The sequence below is a fragment of the Trichomonascus vanleenenianus genome (genome assembly GCF_965637985.1).
Source record: "Trichomonascus vanleenenianus strain CLIB 3782 genome assembly, contig: TRVA0_009S, whole genome shotgun sequence".
Lineage (NCBI taxonomy): Eukaryota > Fungi > Ascomycota > Dipodascomycetes > Dipodascales > Trichomonascaceae > Blastobotrys > Blastobotrys vanleenenianus.
The window spans coordinates 59,661-81,746 of record NW_027481878.1 but is presented as its reverse complement, the minus strand read 5'-3'; the positions used below and the strand labels follow the sequence as shown (position 1 = coordinate 81,746).

Genomic DNA, 22,086 nt, shown 5'->3' with positions numbered 1-22,086 from the left:
CATCCATAGATACTGGCATTCTACAGGTACTACCGTAAGCAAATGTAGGGCTCATTCTTCTATGGCGGAATATGATGAGTTTTTTGACACGAATAAGCTGAATTTCAATTAAGTGACAATTGTTGCTTAGATCTTGGTTCACTATATCTTATCAGAATTTATAGAACGACGTGTGAATCTTTACAAATCCCGTGTATTGGAGAACCCTGCATGAAATTAAATTAACTAATTTCGGCAGCTGCAGAGCCATTATCATGCAACTTCCTCGGAGATCTGTGACGACTTAATCTATAAATCAAGCGACTTATTCAACCTTTCTTCAACCTCACTTGCGTATTAATTGAAGGAAACTGGTCATACCAGATCATACGAATGGTTTTCTATTTCAATTATCCGATTTCGTATTTCAGTGATACTATTTTCGCACTCCGAGACTTTTCAGCCGTACGCTGTCTCCAGTCAGGGTCCCGGCGTCCGTTTATGCCGACAACAACACTTAGAGAACAAGGTATCTCCGTGATTTCCATGTCTCAAAAAACGACACGAGCAAGGTATCTCCGAGTGATACTCATGAAGTCAACTACGGCCAATAATTGCGGATGAGAGCCGTCATCATTACTAATATTATACTAATCGATGTACTGAAGTTGTCAACCATCATGTTTCCGGCACGTACCGAATATTAGCAATGACGTACAAGCCATAGCGGTACTGGGCTAATCGGAATCCGAAGAAATTATGAATGCCGGACCCCCCGAGACTGATACTTTTCCGAGATGTAGTGTGCCTTGCATCTTGCAGGAGGAGGAGAAGGAACAAATCGTGTCAAAGCTAAGCTCATGGGCGATCAATCGGCTTCACAATGGTCCGATGGAAGCAATTGATGACGATATTCGATATTAAATTTTTTCATCTTTCTACAGGCATAGTGAAGACGGGAACCATATATGTTGGAAGGTCGCCGCATGTATACGAGATAAATATGAGATAGGGGACATACAGGTACAGTACCGGTAGTACCGGTACATCATCTCTTACGCAACTTCTGGTGTCGCCTCCTGAAGAGGCTATAATTGATAGGCTGGAATCCCCGATATAATAAATTCACCTTCCGAACTATGGCCAAAGTTCCATTGTGAAAGCTGTACCTGCCGCAATACTAAGGAAGAACTCGCTTGAGGAAGAAGAGGGTTTATCCGCGGCATCCAGATCCACGGGACAATTCATTCAATGTCTGAACTCGGCCAAGGCTCGACTTTGCCGCATATCCGCAAACTTTGGTGAACCCAGTGCATGAAGCAATTCCGACATCACGCTCCACTATAATCGCACCGGCTGTTCCGGGTATAGGGGCCCTTGATAGATTGCCGAAGCTCCTTATAAATATAAGTGAGTCCGTCTCTCGTTAACAAGGTACTTCTCTGATTGAAACATTGGATTATCAGTCTTGACTTGGGGTATATTACAGTGTATCACCTTTCTCCACCTTTCTGGCGATACTAGAGCCCTACCTAATAGAACACCATTGCGTGCTAAAAGACCACCGTCGAACCCTGGATCATCTGGAATTCGAATACTCCCATTTTTAATTTGCAATATTTTTTTGTATCATACCAACATTTGGTGATTTCGTGATAAGCGCAGAGAATGGAGACGTCACACGCGCAAGCTGACCTCAGGAATAGAGGGTCGCTGGCATCCGACTCGCCAGAAAAGGCGCATGACTCCGACTCCAATTCAGAGGAAGGACCTCAGCCCATCTATGCCGACACCATTTCCGATGTTAGACGGGGATCCCTGGCTTCAGGGCGCAAAGGGTCCGCAGGAGACCTGGAAGCACAGACTATCGCCCTGAGAAGAACAGTCACCAGTGCCTCGTCCCAGTTTGAGCAGTCCCAGCTGGAGCTCGAGGAAATTGCCCGAGTCCTGACCGCCCCGATTAGCTACAAGACTCCGCTCCCTAGGATGGGCGGCGGTAAGGACTACCCGCCAGAATTGCCTGACCGAAACCCCTGGAAAGTAGAGTGGGACGGTCCAGACGACCCAAACTTTCCGCACAATTGGCCCCTAAGGAAGAAGGCTGTGGTGTGCATTGTTCTGGGTTATGCGACCCTGTGCATCGCCTGGGGCAGCGCCATTTTCGGCCCAGCCGTGGCTTTCATCAGCAAAGAGTTCCACAAGGCTGAGGTCGTTTCTATTCTCGGCATTTCGCTCTACGTTTTTGGTTTCGCATCCGGCCCAGTTCTGTGGGCCCCCATTTCCGAGCTGTTTGGCCGAAAGCTGCCAATTCTCGCATCCATGATTGGGTTCACCATCTTCATGTTCGGCGTGGCCGCTGCGAAGGACTTCCAGACCATCATGCTGTGTCGATTCTTCACTGGTTTTCTAGGCGCTGCTCCTTTGGCGGTCGTTCCGGCTGCTTTTGCTGACATGTTCAACCACACAAGCCGCGGCAAGGCCCTGACCATGTTTGGTGGAACCGTGTTTTGCGGTCCAATTTTCGCCCCAGTCGTTGGTGGCTTCATTGTCAACTCTTATCTCGGCTGGCGATGGACTATGTACATTAGTGGTATCATGGGCGCCCTGGCTATTATTCTAGTCTTCTTTTTCTACGAGGAGTCCTACGCGCCGGTTATTCTCAGCCGAAAGGCCGCTGAGCTGCGACGACGCACTGGCAACTGGGGTATTTATTCGTCCCACGACGAGGTTGAGCTTGATATAAATGAGATCATTACTGGAAATTTGACCCGACCAATAGTCATGCTCTTCACCGAGCCGATTCTCTTCCTCTTGACCCTGTACACTGCCTTCATATACGGTATTCTGTACCTGCTCCTTGAGGCTTATCCGATTGTGTTTGGCGAGATCTACAAGTTCAAGCCAGATCTTGTCGAATTGCCGTATATCGGTATGGCTATAGGTCTCCTCAGTGGTGCTGCTGTCCAAGTGTTGGTTTTCGAGCCAATGTACACCAAGGCCCTGATCAGAAACAACTACAAGCCATGCCCAGAGAAGCGTCTCCCAGGTATGATTGTTGGTGCCTGTGCGTTCCCAATTGGCATCTTCTGGTTCACTTGGACCGGTAACTATGGTCCGCATGTCCACTGGATCGTGCCAACCCTGGGCGGTCTGTTCATCGGGTTTGGCCTGCTCGTCATCTTCCAGAGCGCCATCAACTACCTCGTCGAGTGTTACCTCACCTTCGCCGCTAGTTGCATGGCCGGAAACACTTTCCTGCGATCGAGTTTCGGTGCTGCATTCCCACTCTTTGCGACGTTTATGTTCCACGGCATGGGCACTAACTGGGCCGGTACTCTTCTCGGTTGTTTCTCGTGCCTCCTAATTCCCGTGCCGGTTCTTTTTTACTTCTATGGTAAGAGGCTGCGACAGCACAGCAAGTTTGCATTTGACGTCAGCTAAAAGATTAAAATTTGTGCATGTATTATTAATAATTAAAGCGTTCATAATAATTCGACAGATCACCGGTATCTACCCGGATCCAGACAAGTTAATGAATCTCTCTAATCTCGTATCTGGAAAATATGTCTGATTGTACCTAACTGGTTCTTCTGCTCAAGTATACCTATCTATTTCCTATGTAAAAGTATTTGGACAGCTACCGTCCTGTAGTAACGTTAGCAATACAAATACTACACTACTAGCGTACCGGTAATTGCATTTACATACTCCAGCGTATATTGTCTATCAAGATTGGGTTTAAAACGCTACATCATCATCCCATGGGATTCAGGAATACGACTATGGGTCTAGTGGCTTATATTCTTTCACGGCAGAATATGAAATCCATGAAATCTATGGCATGAATCCGAAATTGAGCGTTCCATAGTCTAATCCAACTGAAGGATCCTGATAAGATATGAAACAAAGAAAAAAAAAGAGGGAATATAAAGGTATTTAGAAATCCGGCGCGTTCAACGAGAAACCCTGCGTGAAATTAAATCAACGCATTCGCCGCTTTAAGATGCCCTGTAATTGATCTTCACGATGTCTTAGAAGAATTCAACTGTGGCACAGAAATGTGCATGAGAGCCGTTATCATCTACCTGGTATATCGACATTACTAATATATCGGCACTACTAAATACCGTACTACAGTACTCGTCAACCACCAAGTACACCGGCGTGCCGTTCTGAATCTTAGCAATCACGCGTCTACGCCAATCTTGAATCAATTATATACCGCGCTACTCGGGATATGGGCAATTTTCCGGGACCCGGAAGTAGTTATAATCCCGAAACCCCGAGGGTGCGCGCCGCATTCCCCAATTCAGTAATTATCGGGACCCCGTCGTAGTGTGCCTTGCGTCTTGCAGGGGGGAAGCCAGCACCAGACTGTGCCAAGTTAAGTTTATGGGCGAGCGATCGGATTCACAACGGTCCGATGAAATTTCCGATGATGACAGTCAGTACTATTTCATTGATCGTTCAATGGACGAAGACAGGGGAAGAGGGGGGGCTTGGTGGGCACCCTGGGATAATTCGTGTTGGGAGGTCGTTGTATACGACATTATGGGGTAAGCATTGAAAGTACATAGGACTAAATCGCCTTCGGCCTCGGTTCCAAGAGGCCGACGGATGTCGGGCATTAGAACCGCCGACGGAAGGCAGCCCCCGTTGCCAAACTATGACAAACCATGGGCAAGGTTCCACTGTGGAGGCAAGACGTCCCCCTTCTTCACAGAAGGAATCCTCCTGAGAAAGAGGATTATTCGAGGGTATCGAAGGCCGCGGGACAATTTGTTTTTGTACTAGAAGGTATTGCTGGCACTCGGAGCTTAGCGAATCCCTGTTTTTACTGCATATCAGGCGACTCCAGTGCATGAATCCATGCTTCTGACTAAAACTCTCAGTCCATTCACCGCACACGGCTGTTCCGGAAATGGGGGGGTCTATTTTGATTGCCGAAGCTTCTTATAAATATGGTCGATCCGTCCCTTTAGCCTACAAGGCATTTATTAACTCTTGGCCCAAGCAGTTGTATCTGGCTTTGAGTCTTTCGTTTTCTCTTCCCCCTGGCATTTTAACACGATAGAATAATCTATTGTATGAACCATTTGGAATTCGAATATTCCATCTGCGTTGCCAACTTTTTATTTTTCAATCTTTTTATTGCACCAATATTTGGTCATTTGGCGATTTGTTGATTATACCAGTTTTTTGGTCATTTAGTGATTTGGTCATTTCATAGAGTGGAGATGTCCGATCTGAGGAAAAGAGAGTCGCTGGTATTCGACTCGCCAGAAAAGTCGACCGACTCCGACAGTAATTCTGAGGAAAACCCCCAGGTCATCTATGACGATCCGAATTCGGCCGCTAAGCGGAGATCCACAGCCCTAGGGAACGATGAGTTCACAGACCTGGAAGGACAGACCAACGCCCTGAGACGAACAGCCACCGGCGCCTCGTCCCAAATTGAGCAGTCTCAGCATGAGCTCGACGCAATTGCTCGAGTCCTGACCGCTCCGTCTTCAAGTGGTGAAAAGGGGCCGCTCCCCAAGATGGGCGGCAATAAGGATTACCCTCCAGAATTGCCGGACCGAACCCCGTGGAGAGTAGAGTGGGACGGTCCAGACGACCCAACCTTCCCGCACAACTGGCCTATAAAGAAGAAGGCTCTGGTGTGCTTCGTGCTGGGATATGCGACGTTGTGCATCGCCTGGGGTAGTTCCAGTTTCGCTCCAGCCGTGCCTTTCATCAGTCAGGAGTTCCACAAGGCTGAGGTAGTTGCTATTCTCGGCGTCTCGCTCTACGTGTTTGGTTTCGCATCTGGCCCAATTGTATGGGCCCCCATTTCCGAACTGTACGGCCGAAAGCTGCCAATTGTTGTGTCTATGATCGGGTTTACCTTGTTCACTTTTGCCGTCGCCACCGCAAAGGACTTCCAGACCATCGTGCTCTGTCGATTCTTTACTGGTTTCGTCGGTGCTGCTCCCCTGGCGGTTGTCCCGGCTGCTTTCGCTGACATGTTCAACAACACTCACCGAGGCACTGCCCTAACCATTTTTGGTGGAACCGTGTTCTGCGGTCCAATTTTCGCCCCAGTCATTTCTGGCTTCATTGCCAACTCGTATCTCGGCTGGCGATGGACTATGTACATTACTGGCATCATGGGCGGTCTGGCTATTGGTCTGGTCGTTTTCTTTTACGAGGAGTCCTACGCGCCGGTTATTCTCAGCCAAAAGGCTGCCGAGCTGAGACGACGCACTGGCAACTGGGGCATTTACTCCACCCACGATGAGGTTGAGCTCGACATGAACGAGATCGTGACTCGAAACCTGACGCGACCAGTAGTCATGCTCTTCACCGAGCCGATTCTTTTCCTCATCACCCTCTATACTGCATTCCTGTACGGTATTTTGTACCTGCTCCTTGAGGCTTATCCGATTGTGTTCGGCGAGTTGTACAAGTTCAAACCAGACCTTGTCGAATTGCCGTATATTGGCCTCGCGATTGGTCTCATTATTGGTGCCATCGTCCAAATGTTGGTTTTCGAGCCAATGTACACCAAGGCTCTGGCCGCGAACAACTACAAGCCGATCCCAGAGAAGCGTCTCCCAGGCATGATTGCTGGTTCCATCGTGTTCCCAATTGGCATTTTCTGGTTCACGTGGAGCGGTAACTACGCTGAGCATGTCCACTGGATCGTGCCGACCCTGGCTGGTCTCTTCATTGGCTTCGGTCTGCTTGTCATTTTCCAGTGCGCTATCAACTACCTTGTCGAGTGCTACCTCACCTTCGCCGCTAGTTGCATGGCTGGTAACACTTTCCTGCGATCGAGTTTCGGCGCTGCATTCCCGCTGTTTGCGGGCTTCATGTTCCATGGCATGGGCACTAATTGGGCCGGTACTCTTCTCGGTTGCTTCGCTGTCGTCCTCATTCCAGTGCCAATTCTCTTCTACATCTACGGCAAGAGGCTGCGACAGATGAGCAGGTTTGCATTTGACCTTGGTTAAAAAACATTAAAATTCATGTACGATATTAATACGGTAATTCAGCATTCTCTTTCATCCCTCCGCGAAGCGGAGCTACAGGAGCTTGGGCTGGTCCCCAAAATGTCCGTCCTACAAGTTATATACACTACGAATCAGTCTCCTGGGGTTGGGGTCTTCGGATATCAAGCTATACTACTCTTCAGGCCAGGTGTCCGTTTTAACCGCTTATGATCGAATTTGCTTTATGGCAACTATGCTATAACCTATTACCTGGCAGCCTTTAATTGGTCACCAATCTATATCAATTCGATTGCCTTTCTACCTAGTTCCCTAACTCTATATAAAAAAACTAATTACAAGTCTTACCAACCCAGGAATAATAAAAATAATAAATGCGATATATCGTACCCAATTCATTATGGAGCTGTGGACAGCCCAGTAAAGATTGCGTTCATTATGGAGCTCTGGCCAGTCCATTAAAGATTGTGAGATGGAGTGGAGGAGAGCTGATAGAGTTTTAATGAATTAAGCTCTCCATGTAAGTGACATAGTCAAAGCCCTCTCCGCTTTCATGCTGAGGCATCGTCTCCTTTAGCTGATCAATCATGGACTCCGGTAGCAACGAATTCTGCAGGTCTAGTTCCGTAACATAGTCCTTGCCGTCGGCAATCTCCATAAAGCTCTGGAGAACCTGCTCTGCACTCTGCTGGTCCTCCATGACTTCGACCATGAAGTTGATAAACTGCTCAAAAGTGACATAGGCACTGCCCTCGCTGGCGGCTTCAAACACGTCATGCATTTCGTCTTCGGAGTACACTAGACCCAGCGACGCCAACGCACCACTGAACTCGGACTCGGCTAGCTGGTTGCGCTGGCCCTTGTCAAAGTAGCGGAACACAGACTCAAACTCTTCAAGTTGGATCGGAGTCAGGTTGTTCATGCTTCGGGCAACAATCTGATTCTCAATGAATGCAAGTTTCTTAACAACACTCTGCTTGGCGAGACCAAGCTCGTACTCAAGCTCTTCGTACGAGTAGACAGTGTGATCGTTCTCTTCTACGTTGGCCTGGCGGCACTGCTCGTCTAGCGTCTTGAGGTCCTTGAGCATTTTGTCGAGGGGTTTCAGCTGTTCGCTCAATTGAGTGATGCCCTCAAGCTGTTTCTCCAACTCGCCCTCTAAACCGCTGATGCGCATAGACAGGGTGTTGAGACAGAGGGCAAACTCGTTGGCCGTATGGGCAAAATCCTTTCGCAGATGCTCCTTAATTGCGCGCAGGTTGTTGTTGATTTGGCGAGATCGCTCAGCTTCTGCCCTTACGAGTTCATTCCACGCCGTCTCTAGGTCACTGAGCCCCAGATTGAGAGGAGGAGAGTATTCTTTTAGAGCGTAGGTGGCCAGTTTTGTGCGAATGTTGCCGAGAAGCGAGGTCAACTCCGACCGCTCGGTCACCCATTCACGCTTGGTAGAGTTTTTGTACGTGACGAACTTTGAACTCTGCTCTTTGGCATCAACATAGGACCCGTCAAACTCGGTCTGTTTCCACTCCTGCTGGACTTTTTTAATAGCATCCAGCAGCTCCTTCATACGCTTTTCATAACCGTGCTGCATGGTGATTGCAGAGGCTGTTATCTCGACGAACTTCTCCACACGACGGCCGGCCGTCTCGATCTTGTCCAGTGCCGAAAACGCGTGGAACCAGTATGCTACGTAGGTCATGATAGACCGCTCGTCGGGCTTCTTCACGTCACAAATATCCTCTACGTCCAACAGTTGCGGGATCCCCACCTGCTCAGCGGCAATGTGGAATGCCAGTGCCATATTCCCGCGGTGGTCTGCGGGGTCCAGCGCGTCGAAATCAAGCAGGTCTGGGCGGTGTCGGTCTATCAATGCACAAAACGCCAGGCCATTGGTCCAGCTCGAACTGAAATCGCGAATCTCTACCCCCTCATAACCGGCAGTTTTTCGCTGGCACCATAGCAACAGGCCTTCTTTGGCAGACAGCCCCTCTTCATTGATCTCGGAAATGGTGAACCGCAGTACCAAAATCCACAGCAGCCCCAGAATAAGCTTGAGATTACCGTCAATGATGTCCTCTGCACCAATATTGTACAGCAAAATGCCTCTATGCTTGATAAAATCAAGCGCTGTGTTTACATTTTCGACTTTCTGGATGCGCAGACGCGGATTGCCGTAGTACCGTCCCAGGCTCTCATTGCCAATGATCTCAAGCAGCTGAATCAGCCGAACGCCGTCTGTGAAGTCCTGCTTGAGATCGCTGAGCGGTGGAATGCTGTGCGACTCAAAGTACGTGTTGGCCCATCGCAAGAAGGCCTTGTGCTGAGTCGCGACCCACCCTGGCAACGCATTGAGCGACGAAGACGCCCCGCTCGCCGACATGGAGTGTCTATTCATCGTCGTGGTTGTCGTCATCAATTGTCACTTTCCCGTCAGCAATATTTTGGGTCCAAAATCAGGAGGTTGGGGGCCCTCGCAAAGTCTAGAAATTTACCCTTTTTCCGCGACCTCAAAACAGGGGGAAGATCTATAGATGCGGGTCTGGTAGTGGTTGGTGAGACGGGGTTGAAACAAGCCTCTGGAAAAAGTTGCAAACAACACGCGGAACTCCGAGCATTATCGCCTCATAAATCCGCCTTTAATCGCCCCGACAAGCGAAAAATATTATCAGGGGGATAGCCGGGGTTTATATAACTTTTGGCACTATCACAAAGGGTTTGTAGTATTTTTTTTGTCGAACAATGGAGATGGAGGAACCGCTCACCTCGACGGTGAGACCAAGTATGTAACCAATTGTAGAAAGATATGAAAACTACTGATTAACGAGTTTTTGGATAGGCTCAATGGCTATTATAACGGTCCGGGTCATTAAGAGCTTCCCGTACCGAACCATCAAGAACCACGTGTTCAAGAATGTTGATTTGCACAAGGTGACGGCTGGTGAGCTGCGCGACATGATCAAGGAGGTTATTAAAACCCAGGGAGCGTTCAGAGCGTTCCGAAATAACATAGCAGATCTGGACACGATTAAGATTTACACCAAAGCGCACGGATCCAAGACGATGAGCCTTGTTGTTAATATGGAGAACGACGATGAGTGGATTCTTGCGGATGATTCGAAGACTTTGGCTGAGTATGGTGTTGAGAATGAGACGGAATTGAGTATTTTCAACCGGGCAGCTTACGAGGAGTTCAAAAAGAACCCCGAGGAAAAGTGGTAGTCAATTTGCTACATGGATTAAACTCTGAATACGCGAAAAAAAAAAAGATTGGAGGCAAAAGGAGTATTTTTCACAATTGAATTGTGAATGGGCGGCTCCATGCGGCTCCACCCGCAAGATATATCCTCTATATATGTATTATATATCCCCTATTTATCTGTCGACACTCATCTATACGGTTATCTATGCAATACGGTAATGTAGTCGAATCACCCAACAGAACAATTGATATCGCCTTTCGTTCTCATAAACTAAGCTAGGGACCATTCAAAGAGAGAACAATCCGTTAGGACCTACTGCACCATTTATGCGGTATAATTAGCCATATAACTGCAGCGATGCAATTGAATAGGTTAGCGGAAAAACTCGGGAAATCTTTCGCGTACGACGTCAAAGTTCACTTTATACAGGCTCTCTGCACAAAAGCCCTCTGAACCATGTAATAACTTAACATATAGCTCATCTACCTTGCCGAGAGGGGGCCTGGCAATATAGAGAGTCTTGAGATTGGGGAATAACTGAAGACATCGAGCTGGCCACTCGCGGTCTGTGAAGATCGTCGCACCTCTTAGCCGCAAAGTCGTTATCTTTCCTCGGTCAGGTATCTTGCTCAGAAGCTTTTCTGATTTGACCTGTCGAAAAAGAGAGCCCAAATCAAGTGTGTGTAGATTCCTGAGCGTTCCAGTCGCTGAAAGAGCTGATGCGAGTGACAAATAATTGAAATTGGAAAGTCGGAGGCAAAGTAGGTTCGGAACTTGGCTGAACAATTTCTGAATATTTACCTTGGGGAGTACTCCGTTGCTCATGAATAGTAGGTCAAGGCATTCGAGGCGAGGAAATGATATACTTCCAATGTATACCGGGTCAAAGATAACCGCGTACAGATTTTTTAGGTGATCAAACACGGGCCGTGGTGACCTCATGAGCGATTCATCTTCGACAAACCCGAGAGTGGTTAGTGTCTCTGGAAGCGCGATCCGGCGGCCGCTCTTGTTTGACAACCAAGTTAACCCCAATTCTACGCTGGTGAGTGACTTAAGTGGCCCGATTACGTCACAGAGATCAGCGACGTCGATTTCTTGCTTCCTCTCAGTACTCGACAGGGCCAGGTCATGCAAATAATCCGGCTCAATGGCTAGAATCCGCTTAAGCTCCTTCTTGACTGTAGCAGACTCTAGCTTGGTACCCATGCTGTCGCCATAATCAATGGAAAGCTTTGTGACCTTGTACAGATTAAAAGCTGGAATATCGAATATCGTTTCACTCTCACTTTCACTTTCAAGGGTTATATTCATCTCCTTACGCACATTCCTGATGCATTCAAACAAGAACGATTCTTTGTATATTGGTACTGGACCGTAGTATTCTATTTTCTCGATTAACTTAGCCTTCTCTGCCAAGCTACCAACAAACTGCCATGCTTCATTGGGCACTCTGTCATGTGTGCCCAGGTCAATCTTTACTACCCTCAGCAATGGAGCCACTTCGTCAAATTCAAGCTTCAAGACACCATATGGAACCTCCTCGCCATAGCGAGTATAGTATCTCGTTGTTACTTCTGTTTTAAGGTCTATGGCAAATTCATCGGCAAAATTCATCAAGACTGCAGCTTCATAAAAGAGCACAGAGGATACGATCTCTTTTAACTGGGGAATGGTTTTGTAGATTACCAATAGAGTCCTGACATCGCAGTATTTTGTGATTATTGACAGTATCTCAACTGGAATCATCGCGATGGTAGAATCAGGGGAGTGATGTCTCGCCGAATGCCGGTGGGACACTACAGTTTAGCAGCGGCGTCCAACATTACCGGTACACTGCCCGGTAGTACTGTACCATACGGCCATCAGACTAAATAGAGTCTTTTTTTCCCAGGTACAACTAGCAAGGTGGGTTTTCTATGTATGAGCATAAGACAGAATGGACTCTAGATTATAGAAAACGTGATACCATTATTGAACTGAACTAGCCAAAACTTAACTATCGCTAGCGAGAATGCTATGAAGCTTTGCTATAAATTCGTCATAGGACAACAGGAAGCTGGCATCCGGCAAATTGTGATTAAGACACGTAAGCTCAAGCTCCTGCTTTTTAGATTCACAAATAGATGACCGATTGGCTACTGTGCGGTAGATCACGGCTATGGTCCAGATTTTTTCCGCGTCATATCTCCACAGCTGGGCATCGTGAAGTCGCAGGTTAGAAACCAGGACTGAGTGCCAGCAAGCCAGCTTACTGACGCTTACGTCCTCGTCAAGCGAGGGCTGGATGGAAATAGTTTCGTGGACGAGGAGTTGTCGCACCTCTTCCAGGAGACAAGAGTAAAACCAGCCATCCCCATCATTCTTGTATCGCTCGTGCTGTAGCTTCCACCCCTCAGACTGCCTTCTCCACGTCAGCGTGGACCTTGCGCTAGCGAGTGTCTCCTCGTCGTAGGATTTGCTTGGTAGTTCCACTAAGTAGTCTTGCGAGTCCGAGAACAGGCACTCGTTATAGGATTGCTTAGAATTTAGGAAAGCAGTGATCTGGAGCAAAGGTATATCGTTGTTCAGCTGTTCAAGGACCTGATAAAGCGTTTCACCGTCTTTGACGAAACAATGAAGAATTGACCAGAACTGGTTGCTGGGTGATTTCTGTTCTGCTAGCATGGCCATTCGAATGGTTTCATGGTGATAAATAAACTTGAGGAGTGACTTTGCAGAAAAATGGAGCGCGAATGGAGATGAGGCAACAAAACTCGCCAATTCGCTGGAACTCGTTTGGGTTGCGACCGACGGTGGAGTGAGCTCCGTGCAATTGGAATAAGTGGGCACCGAAGTCGAACCCCTCGAATTAGTAGTGATAAACGAGGAGGAGTGAAGTGAATGGGCTAGCGAACGCACTTTGTTAGCCTCGGCAACTTCATCTTTGTTGACGTCGGCTTCGTACTCTTGGAGGAAATGAATAGGAGAGCCCAGTCGTCGGACCTGACTCGACGAGCTAACATCTCCTTTGACCTCTTTGAAGTGAATGGAATCTGCATTGCCGCAGGTTTCTGCAATATCAGTGACCTGCGTATCATCGCCGTTTCCGCTGAATCCTGAAGTATGAGTTGTCGACGTCTCGCGCGTATCCACTCTCTCCACTGTGAGGCCAAAAAACTTGTTTGAGGTCACGTCTACCAAATTGGGCTCAATGGAAGCTCTGTTCTCTAGAGTTTTGGTGCTGAGCTTGTCGCCATTACCTGCATGGGGAGAAAGGCTTTCAAGAGTCTCGACGGCGTATTTCAGGGATTGTTCGATAAGACTGTCGGGGTCAAGGCTAGTATCGTAATCTGAAGAGCTTTCATTGTCGCTGTAGCGCCAGGATGGAAATATGAGGGGCCCCTCACAGTTGCCTATTCCTTTCCAATTGATTAATTGTTCGGCAATGTCGTCGACTATTGGATCATTGAAAAGCCGAATGCTATCGCTTGGTGCATTGACAGCTGAAGCGTCAGATGTGGTGTTGATTGTGGTTCGCTTGGGCCAGAACCGCTCTTTGATGGACTTCGTCCTCATTAAACCCTTTGCGCTATCCATATCATTTTGTGAGTTTGCAACGAGACCTGCTCGTCGTTTGAGTCCGGCTTTCAACTTGTCCATGGTTGATGGCTTTCTCTTGAGGTCTGGAAGATAAGAAATTCTTTGTGTGCTGGTTTCAATGGCAACGTAGCTCCAGCCATCTTTGGACTGGTCGTTTTTCCTCGCCCATTGCGTAGTGCGTTTCCTTCTCAGTATCGGTTGGGCTTTCGGTTCGTTTGGTCGACTGGTCATTTCGCCCGACTCTGCAGGGGCAAGCACGGTTACCGGGGTGATGTCAATCATTGATGGAGCGAACGACACGCTTGAGGTGATACTCTTTGAGGAGCAGGCCATTAGAGGAGGCGGCCAGATTGGAGCCATGCTTGGAAGGATATAATCCGCCTTTGGCCGCTTTCTGAAGCGAATCCTCCTCGTGAAGGTCCTCTCCATAATATGAACAACTTTTTTTTTTTTCATATTTTCTACTACTAATGGCGGTTTTCCTACCGAGATGAGGGTCGTTGATTCCTGCAAGAGTGATACTAGTGTACTGCACCCGTGAGGCAGCTGTCCTCAAAACCCCACCTGGTGACAGCACACTAACCCTCATCGCATGTGCACGGTCCAGTTCTATTCTTCACATTGCTGTACTGCTTGCTTTGACGCCGGAACACTCTGTTTCACACTAAAACTGTACTAACGGTATTCTGTTTGATTTTGTGCGTGAACCTGAAGGATAACGTTGAAAATGAGGAGAGAACAAAAAAGAGGCCATGTAGCGAGAAAAAAATGATGGCGTACATAATTGAGATATTCATACAACTGAAGGCATTCGCAGAAATCAAATGAGGTGCATTGTAGACATTCATGGACAATATTCGTGGTTATTGAACTTACGTACAAAAATAAATAACTTTCATTCATTGAGGCCCTGAATTTTTTTCCAGACATCGGATGCTAAAATCTCAAGGCCTTCTGAGGACATTGGAGTGCCGTTTCTGTCGATTCCAAATTGGACGGCATGTGCAACAAGCTCATGGATAAATCGCTGATTCACCGTTTGGGGATTCAGGAAGGTTCCCGGTGAGAGAGTATGTGGAATGGTCCATCTGCGCCTGGGATCTCGATCGAGGCAGCCTTGAATGCATTCCACTACATCTCGCGGTACGGGTATCTTCCCCAAGCCGTGCGACGGATACTGAATCTGAACTTTGGGGTTCATAATTGCCAACATTCGCTGAGTACCCGAGTAATGTCCGTAAGGCGGCTTCCCGTAGACCATTTGATATAGAATGCATCCGCAGCTCCACACGTCTGAGGGCTTTCCCACTTTGTACGTCGCTCGGTTATGCTCATCTGGCGTGGTCGGCGCAGCCTCGAGCAAAGCCTCTGGGGCCATGTAGTTTGGAGTACCAATTTGTGTCTCTCGATGAACGTTGGCGGTATAATCCGGCACGACATTGGCAATCCCAAAGTCGATGATTTTGAGCATTCCCTTGACGAGCAAGAAGTTTGCTGGCTTAAGGTCAGAATGCACAATCCCATGCTTGTGGACCGCCTCTACACACTTGAGCATTTCGACAGTGTAGTATCGCACAAAAGACAAGTCCAATGGCTGATTGAGACGGGCAGCAAGAACGTGCGCGAGGTCAATCTCGCCAATCTCCATAACCAGGAGGACTCCTGCGTCAAACATTTGGTAGTCTATCAGCTTGACAACTCGTGATTCGTCGCGGAGGCGGTTGAGCAGGTTGATTTCTCCCTTGAATCCCTCTACGACCGACTGATCTACCTCATCAAACGTCACTTTTTTCAATGCAAATGTCTTGTTGTTTGTCGACTGAACTTTGTATACGCGAGATGAGCCTCCCTTTCCAATTACCTCCAGCCGTTGGTACGGGATATTGTTCACATGAATAACCGGGCGGGATTTTTTACCTGCTGACGATGATGAGTGTACAGCGGGTTGATGGACTGGCCCAAGGTTGTACTTAACAGATAGCTGCTCATCCTGCTGATAACGTACTGCATCTTGAGGCTTTGGGGGTGGAGAATAGAGACTCGATTTGGAGAACCGGGTCGAAAGGTGGTGGGACTTGGGCGAAGCATTCAGAGGCTTGTTCGGAGATTTTGTGGCCAATGCTGAGGACTTTTGGCACGGGGTCTTTTCTTGATGTAGAAGCTGAGGAGATTTGTACACCGGAATCTCTTCATTTTCATCAGCGAATCGAATTCGGGTGTTTCTTTCTGGGGTATTATTAATATTGTCGTTATTAGTCGAAGAATTGGCGTTGTTAGTATTGCTATTATTGTCGCAGTCCTGCTTTGACGTTGTGCGTTTTGGAGGACCCAGCCCAAGGCCCTTGCCAAAGCGCTTCACCCGCAGGGTACTTTTTGTGTGTTCCAATTTATTGGAATTCCTGGTGACACCAGGAGTCGAGTACGCGGGTGAATTCGAGCTATCAGATGCAAACGAGTCGTTCGACTTTTGTATTGGTGAAAATCGAGTCGCTCCAGGTCGGGATGCCACATATGTCGCCTCATTGGACTCGTTCCTCGGGGCCGCAGATGGGGACTGAAAGTACTTGTTGCCATACGGTGAGGCTAGTCTGTAGTCGTCTCTCAGGTGGCTTATTCTCGCATTGGGGACGCGATTCTCTCCCTTCTCCGCCAGAAGTTCCTTCGCGTAGTCGCTCAAAACTGGCGGCATAAAGCTGCCATCTGAGGAGGAAAGAGTATCGTCGTCATCTGCCCGATTATCCATCATCATCACAGTAGTCGTAGCCATCATTTGCCTCTATGCAGTAAACCGTGGCAAAGATGTGTGAGTGAAGAGAAAGACTCGGGGAAACAGATTGCAGGCTATGTGTCGTTAGTATCGTGGGTATGGTAAGATAAGTAGTTTGGCTGCGAGCGATATATGCAAGAATCTTACATTCTTGTATTTTTGTTTTGTAGTTTCCTATTTGGGATGTGTGGGTGTCGGGGAAACGAGCCGCACGTACACATATCCTCATACCTCTCTGTTGCAGTATGGCCCACGCGACATATTGTAGCTCGAAATTAATGAAGTATAATTCGCTTCTTTTGACTACTTGATTGGCAATAAAGTCCATTTTATATTCACAATATTTTATCAGGGCACATTTGAGACGTCCATTCATGAACTATTGCAATCAATGTATCCAGATCTGGTAGTACATGCATGCAAAGACAGTAGTTTTAATGACAGGGCTATAGCACAATGCCAATTGCTATGCACATATCTATTCTGATTGGGGCTAAATTGGTACTGCAATCGCAAATCGAGGTATATATTCAGGTAGAAAGACGCAGATGCAACCTACTGCCGGGTAAGTATCAAAATACCGTCCCGGAATTGATTTATCAAATAACTCTCTAACGGGGGATGATATTCGGCCTGAACTAGTCTAGTCGATAGATCTCGAAGAGACTATTACAGTGGTAGAGCTTTTTTAAATTTTTGACGTGATTTGGCGCCGCGAGGCCGCTTCGAAGTTGAAAATTGGCAGTTTATGAATTGCCCAAAATCATTTTCCACGCCCTTTTGGGCATTTGGTCAAATTGAAACAATACAGAGAAAATCAGCATTTACCCCTGCATAAGGATGGAACGCTTTACAAAGAGATTTACCAGGTTTTTTTTAGGATATGAATTTCCATTCTCAAATTTCGCAAAATTTCAGCTCAAATTAAAGCGATTTTGAAGCGGGCCGGGCACTATAGTGCTGCGAAATGGCGGTAAAGTTTGCCTTAATATATGCAAGCGTGTGGTTCGAACCACGTTCGAGGACTGAAATTTAAGATGCGCGCGCACGCATAAAAAACTGCGCGCATATACACGCGGGAATTTCGATACATGTGCACATCAATATTACAGGGGTTCGAGGTGTATACATGTGTATTTTCCTGGGGGTATATCCATACTTCACAGGTTAGTTACCGAGGGACGTGATTCTTACATGGATCATTTCGCAGATTGCTGTATAGCTTTCATTAATTAAGACGTACTGGTGGTACACCAAATGATTAGGCAGATACCTCTTGCCAACACGAAACAGGTTTGGAAATTAGGTGAGGCACGGCTGAACCCAGAATACTGTTTACGTTTTCCACGAGACATCCACAACTCCACGCGACTTCCTCGAAATACCTAAAACTATTGATTTATCGAGGCAACTACTGCAGTAGGCGATTTACCTTTGAATATTTCGTGAGAGTCTGTTGACTGGCTTTTTCTGGAGCCTTGGTCACTTTAACCATTATTTCACCTCGGCTATCAGGTAGAAGGCAAAAGGGGTTAAAGAAGGTTTGTTGAAGAACTTTTCCCTTGCGTTGTTTTTAGCCTGCCACAAAAAGCCTATCTGTAAGCCTATCAGTTGAAGAGCATGTCTCTGGAGGACACAAGTTTATTGCCGCATGGTAGCGAGCAACTGCGTCCTCTTTCCGCCGCTTCAAAACAGGCTTCGAACTCAACCATGTCCAAGGAGAGCTCTGAAGTGGGAGACAGCTCGAGTCTAACATCAGTTGCCAGCGACATTGACACGGAGCTGGAGCGGTCTTTGATCATCAAGCATTCAACTCTCAACAGATCAATGAGACGCGTTCCGGGGGCGTTTTTCTCTGGGGATGAAGAAGAAGAAAACAGCCCGCACTGGCTGCCCCTGGAAGATATTATAAGTAGTGATGATGATGATCAGTTTGAAGACAGTCGGGAGACTACTTCGCTTTATGATAATGAGCAGAAGAAATTTACCCAGTCTGTACTTGACGAATTGGATAGCAATGCCGACCATGAACCTCCTTCGAGCCCGATTACGATCATGCGAAAGAAGAGCCAGGGGAGCATTATCCCGGAATTGGATGAATCAATAGAAAAGGAAAACGATTTCAAAGAGGGTAAGGATATCGATGCTGGCAGCACCGGGACCGTTGACGACACTGTAGAGGAGCATATACCTCAACTGGAATCTGATAACGAGGAGGGCAAACGTTCAACGTCTGCGGAAGATAAGCAGCTTGCAGAGTCAGATGTGCTCGATGACGACAGCCATTCAGCACGGACCCTCGACATTGAACGGGAGTCTCTCCTGGCAATGAACGACAATGACTCAGTGATCAACCTTTACGATAAGTACGACGCTAGAGACGATATCTCAATAAGCTCGTCCCTCAATGAGCTCCAGAACTTTGAGCTGTTTAATCCAAATGAAGAGCATGGGCTGGACTCAAGCGAACTCTCTGATTCCAAAAAGTCTGTCAGAAAGCTGACCACTCGGTTTTCGCAGATGTCGACTAGAGACGCCAAAGGCAAGCAGTCAGGGATCGGCGCACGGGAAGAGAGGAAAGTCCTGGATAAACTAACGACAGAAAACTTTCATCTCAAGCTGCGGATCAGCGTAATTGAGGGCCAGCTTACCAACGGATCCGAGGAAGGTTTAGCCAAGATCGCCAAACAATTAGCTGACCTCAAAACTGCTAACGACGAGCTTAAGCGGGACAATGAGAAGCTGCGCTCGAACATTGACTATCTCACAAAGTCTAAAGAACATGAAAATGAGCAGGAGGACTTTGAGCGGGATATGAAGTTCAGAACGGTCGAAGAGGATCTCGAGTACTACAAGTCGGAATACGTAACTTTGCAGGACCACTGTGTGCAGCTGGAGGAATATTCTCGCGAGGCCGAGTCTAAACTCGAAGACACCCTGTCTGAGAACGAGCGTCTGAGATTCCATATTGCATCCGCTGATCGTACCGGGAAGACAAAGCCACAAGACAGCATTGATCGACTGGTAGAAAGCCTGGAAGCCCCGGCCGCTGTGCGCAAAGGGCTTCTGCCAGACTTCCGCGATGGTGCTTCTCCTACGCCTGAAAGCGCCAGGCTGTATAGACAGGTTGAGCATATCAAGCGAGTGTTGAGTCCAACGTATGATTATCATTCTCCTAGGTCGCGGTCACGGCTCTCTGCGACGTCCAGTTTGCCCGACGTGACTCTCTATGAGTCGGGCGCCACTGATTACGCCTCTGATCTGCTGCAACAAGTACAGGATGCAGCGTTCACCAGTAAGGCGCGGTTTAATGGCCTTCATAGAGACTATGAGGCGCTCGAGCATGAGTACAACGAACTTGTGGCCAAGTACAATGTTATGCTGGAGAAGAACGACCACGATGTCCAGGTGCTCGAACAGTGCATTGAAGAAAAGGATAACGAACTCCAGAGCGCCCGCCAGGACTTTGACGAGTTGTGGGAATCGATGAACGAAGTAAAGGATTCGCTTAACGAGTTGGAAGAGCTCCGAGCAGAGTCGCATAACCTGCAGGACCTTATCCATGCGCGTGATGAAGAACTCATGAACCTGCGACTGAACTCCAACAATGCCAATCTGGAGCTTGAGTCAAAAATCAACGAAGTCGTGCGTCTTACTCGTGAGCTAGAGTCGCTTCGTGCACAGTACGACGAATCACAGCAGCTAATCCAGCAAGTTGAGGACGGGGCGGTGACCCAGGAACAGCTGGAGGAATATATGAACAAGCTGGAGGACAAATCCCACCACATTCGGTCGCTGGAAGACGAATTGGCTGTCCTAGACCGGCGAGTGAAGGAGGGCGAAAAGTCAACCGAGAAGTTGGACCTGATTCTTGGAATCGTCAAAACATCATACAGCGAAAAGACTGACCTTGATAACGTCATTCAGGTAAGTTGCTCCTTTTTTTTGAATTATTTGGTGTATTACTAACCTTTTAGCACTTGAAAGATGCGTTCGATACTGTCAAGGAAGTACAGGATACTGCGACTCAGATGAACCAGGTGGTTTCTGAAAACGGCCGGCTAACTTCAGAACTGTCTTCCAAGAAGAAAGAGCTGGAGGTCATTACAAAAAAGCTCACTGTGAAGGAAGCTGAGGCGACCGACATGTCAAAGCGCGTGGAGGAGCTTGAAGAAAGACTGCAGTCTGAGTTAACCCGCTTGCTCGATGAGAAAGATCATCTTGAAGCGAACCTCAAGCTTTCACACGAAGATATCAGCGAACTCGAAGAAGCCAGGCATGAGCTTGAAATTGAGTTATCAGAAATGCGTACTAGCGATGACCAGGAAATCGCCAGACTTACGAAAGCGTTGTCTGGCGTTGAAATTGAAAAAGAGCGTCTTTCCAAAAGCCTTAAAGAGAAGAACGATATTCTTAACAGCATGCTTCAGGTCAAGAATGGTCTCCAGAAAGAAGTCGAGAAGCTCAAGTCCAAGGCTGGAACTAGCACGGTTATCCAGGATGAGTACACCCGTCTCAAGATCGAGCGAAAAGAGCTGGTCAGAAAGCATGGCGAGCTCAAGAAACAGTGTCAAATCCTCGAGAAACAACGTGACGACGTTATTCATGACGCCAAGGATCTGCAGGATCAGCTGGAAGAAGAAACGGCTAGAAATGATGAGCTCGAGCGGAAGCTGGCCGGCGACTTCGAAAACTCCGATCCTGCGAAAGTCGCCGAACTTGAGAGAACTCTCGAAATTCTCCAATCTACCAAAGCTGATGATAATAGAAGGATTGAAGTACTTGACCACTCGTTGGCGCAGGCACTGGAGATTAACGTCAATCAGTTGATTAGCGCTCTGAAGCAGGTGGAATCAGTTGTTGGCAATGAATGGGCCAGCAAGATCAAGCACCATCTTTCGACTGCCAGCGAGCGACCCAAACAGGAAACTATTTCCAACTTGGCACAAGTTCTCAACGGTTCTTTGGAGGCTCTGATTAGCAGGACCACGGCCAAACTTAAGGCAGCCGAAAAGGTGTATGTCCAGCTGAAGGAGGACTACCAGATTATGGAGCAGCAGCATCAAGGTTCTGCCAACTCGATCGAAACCTTGAAAGAACAGCTGTCGCAGCTTGAAACGGAGAACGAGGAGCTCAATGAAAAGCTTAACAGTATTACTGCCATGGCAGAATTTGGTCCGACTACTTCTAAAGGCTCATCTAGTAGCGGAGAAAACAGCAGCAGCAACAAGAAGGAATCAAAAGCAGGGTCTGGGTCCTTCATCGGACGGCTGTGGCTGTCGCGGTACCATGAGATGGAGCGCAGATGGCAGAATGAACGGGAGGCGCGGAAACGAGAGTACGAAGGCTACAAGCAGCATCTCAACGAGTGTTATGAGAGAATTGAAGCGCAAAAGAAGAATATCAGACGGCTGCAACTACGTCTCAAAGAGGCTATCGACCTCACTCCCCCTCCACCAGATCCTATTGCCAAGTAACTGCATTTTGCTAACCCCTATTATGCTACATTAGTTTACCGATGTATATGTTAACATAGCAGTGTTTTTAGTATAAAAGCGTATATAGC

At 47.7% G+C, this 22,086-nt stretch overlaps 8 protein-coding genes across 8 annotated transcripts; 4 read left to right on the top strand and 4 right to left on the bottom strand.

Annotated features, from left to right (window-relative positions):
* Positions 1 to 1,647: 1,647 nt before the first annotated feature.
* TPO1 (MFS transporter) lies at positions 1,648 to 3,420 on the top strand (the record flags this gene model as incomplete). The annotated part of the gene is made up of 1 exon (XM_076683533.1): positions 1,648 to 3,420. One exon carries the CDS (start codon positions 1,648 to 1,650, stop codon positions 3,418 to 3,420), a length of 1,773 nt encoding a protein of 590 aa, XP_076542160.1.
* A 1,796-nt stretch (positions 3,421 to 5,216) lies between these two features.
* Positions 5,217 to 6,974, top strand: TPO1 (MFS transporter; the record flags this gene model as incomplete). Its single annotated transcript, XM_076683532.1, has 1 exon — positions 5,217 to 6,974. One exon carries the CDS (start codon positions 5,217 to 5,219, stop codon positions 6,972 to 6,974), a length of 1,758 nt encoding a protein of 585 aa, XP_076542159.1.
* A 496-nt stretch (positions 6,975 to 7,470) lies between these two features.
* On the bottom strand, positions 7,471 to 9,366 carry TRVA0_009S00782 (uncharacterized protein; the record flags this gene model as incomplete). Its single annotated transcript, XM_076683531.1, has 1 exon — positions 7,471 to 9,366. One exon carries the CDS (start codon positions 9,364 to 9,366, stop codon positions 7,471 to 7,473), a length of 1,896 nt encoding a protein of 631 aa, XP_076542158.1.
* Positions 9,367 to 9,710: 344 nt separating this feature from the next.
* AIM29 (Aim29p) lies at positions 9,711 to 10,190 on the top strand (the record flags this gene model as incomplete). Its single annotated transcript, XM_076683530.1, has 2 exons — positions 9,711 to 9,750; positions 9,808 to 10,190. The coding sequence occupies 2 exons, from the start codon at positions 9,711 to 9,713 to the stop codon at positions 10,188 to 10,190; spliced, it is 423 nt and encodes a 140-aa protein (XP_076542157.1).
* A 353-nt stretch (positions 10,191 to 10,543) lies between these two features.
* Positions 10,544 to 11,920, bottom strand: TRVA0_009S00738 (uncharacterized protein; the record flags this gene model as incomplete). Its single annotated transcript, XM_076683529.1, has 1 exon — positions 10,544 to 11,920. One exon carries the CDS (start codon positions 11,918 to 11,920, stop codon positions 10,544 to 10,546), a length of 1,377 nt encoding a protein of 458 aa, XP_076542156.1.
* Positions 11,921 to 12,166: 246 nt separating this feature from the next.
* Positions 12,167 to 14,209, bottom strand: TRVA0_009S00716 (uncharacterized protein; the record flags this gene model as incomplete). Its single annotated transcript, XM_076683528.1, has 1 exon — positions 12,167 to 14,209. One exon carries the CDS (start codon positions 14,207 to 14,209, stop codon positions 12,167 to 12,169), a length of 2,043 nt encoding a protein of 680 aa, XP_076542155.1.
* A 439-nt stretch (positions 14,210 to 14,648) lies between these two features.
* MPS1 (serine/threonine/tyrosine protein kinase MPS1) lies at positions 14,649 to 16,523 on the bottom strand (the record flags this gene model as incomplete). Its single annotated transcript, XM_076683527.1, has 1 exon — positions 14,649 to 16,523. The coding sequence occupies one exon, from the start codon at positions 16,521 to 16,523 to the stop codon at positions 14,649 to 14,651; it is 1,875 nt and encodes a 624-aa protein (XP_076542154.1).
* Positions 16,524 to 18,230: 1,707 nt separating this feature from the next.
* On the top strand, positions 18,231 to 21,997 carry TRVA0_009S00672 (uncharacterized protein; the record flags this gene model as incomplete). Its single annotated transcript, XM_076683526.1, has 2 exons — positions 18,231 to 20,447; positions 20,498 to 21,997. 2 exons carry the CDS (start codon positions 18,231 to 18,233, stop codon positions 21,995 to 21,997), a joined length of 3,717 nt encoding a protein of 1,238 aa, XP_076542153.1.
* Between the last annotated feature and the right edge of the window lie 89 nt (positions 21,998 to 22,086).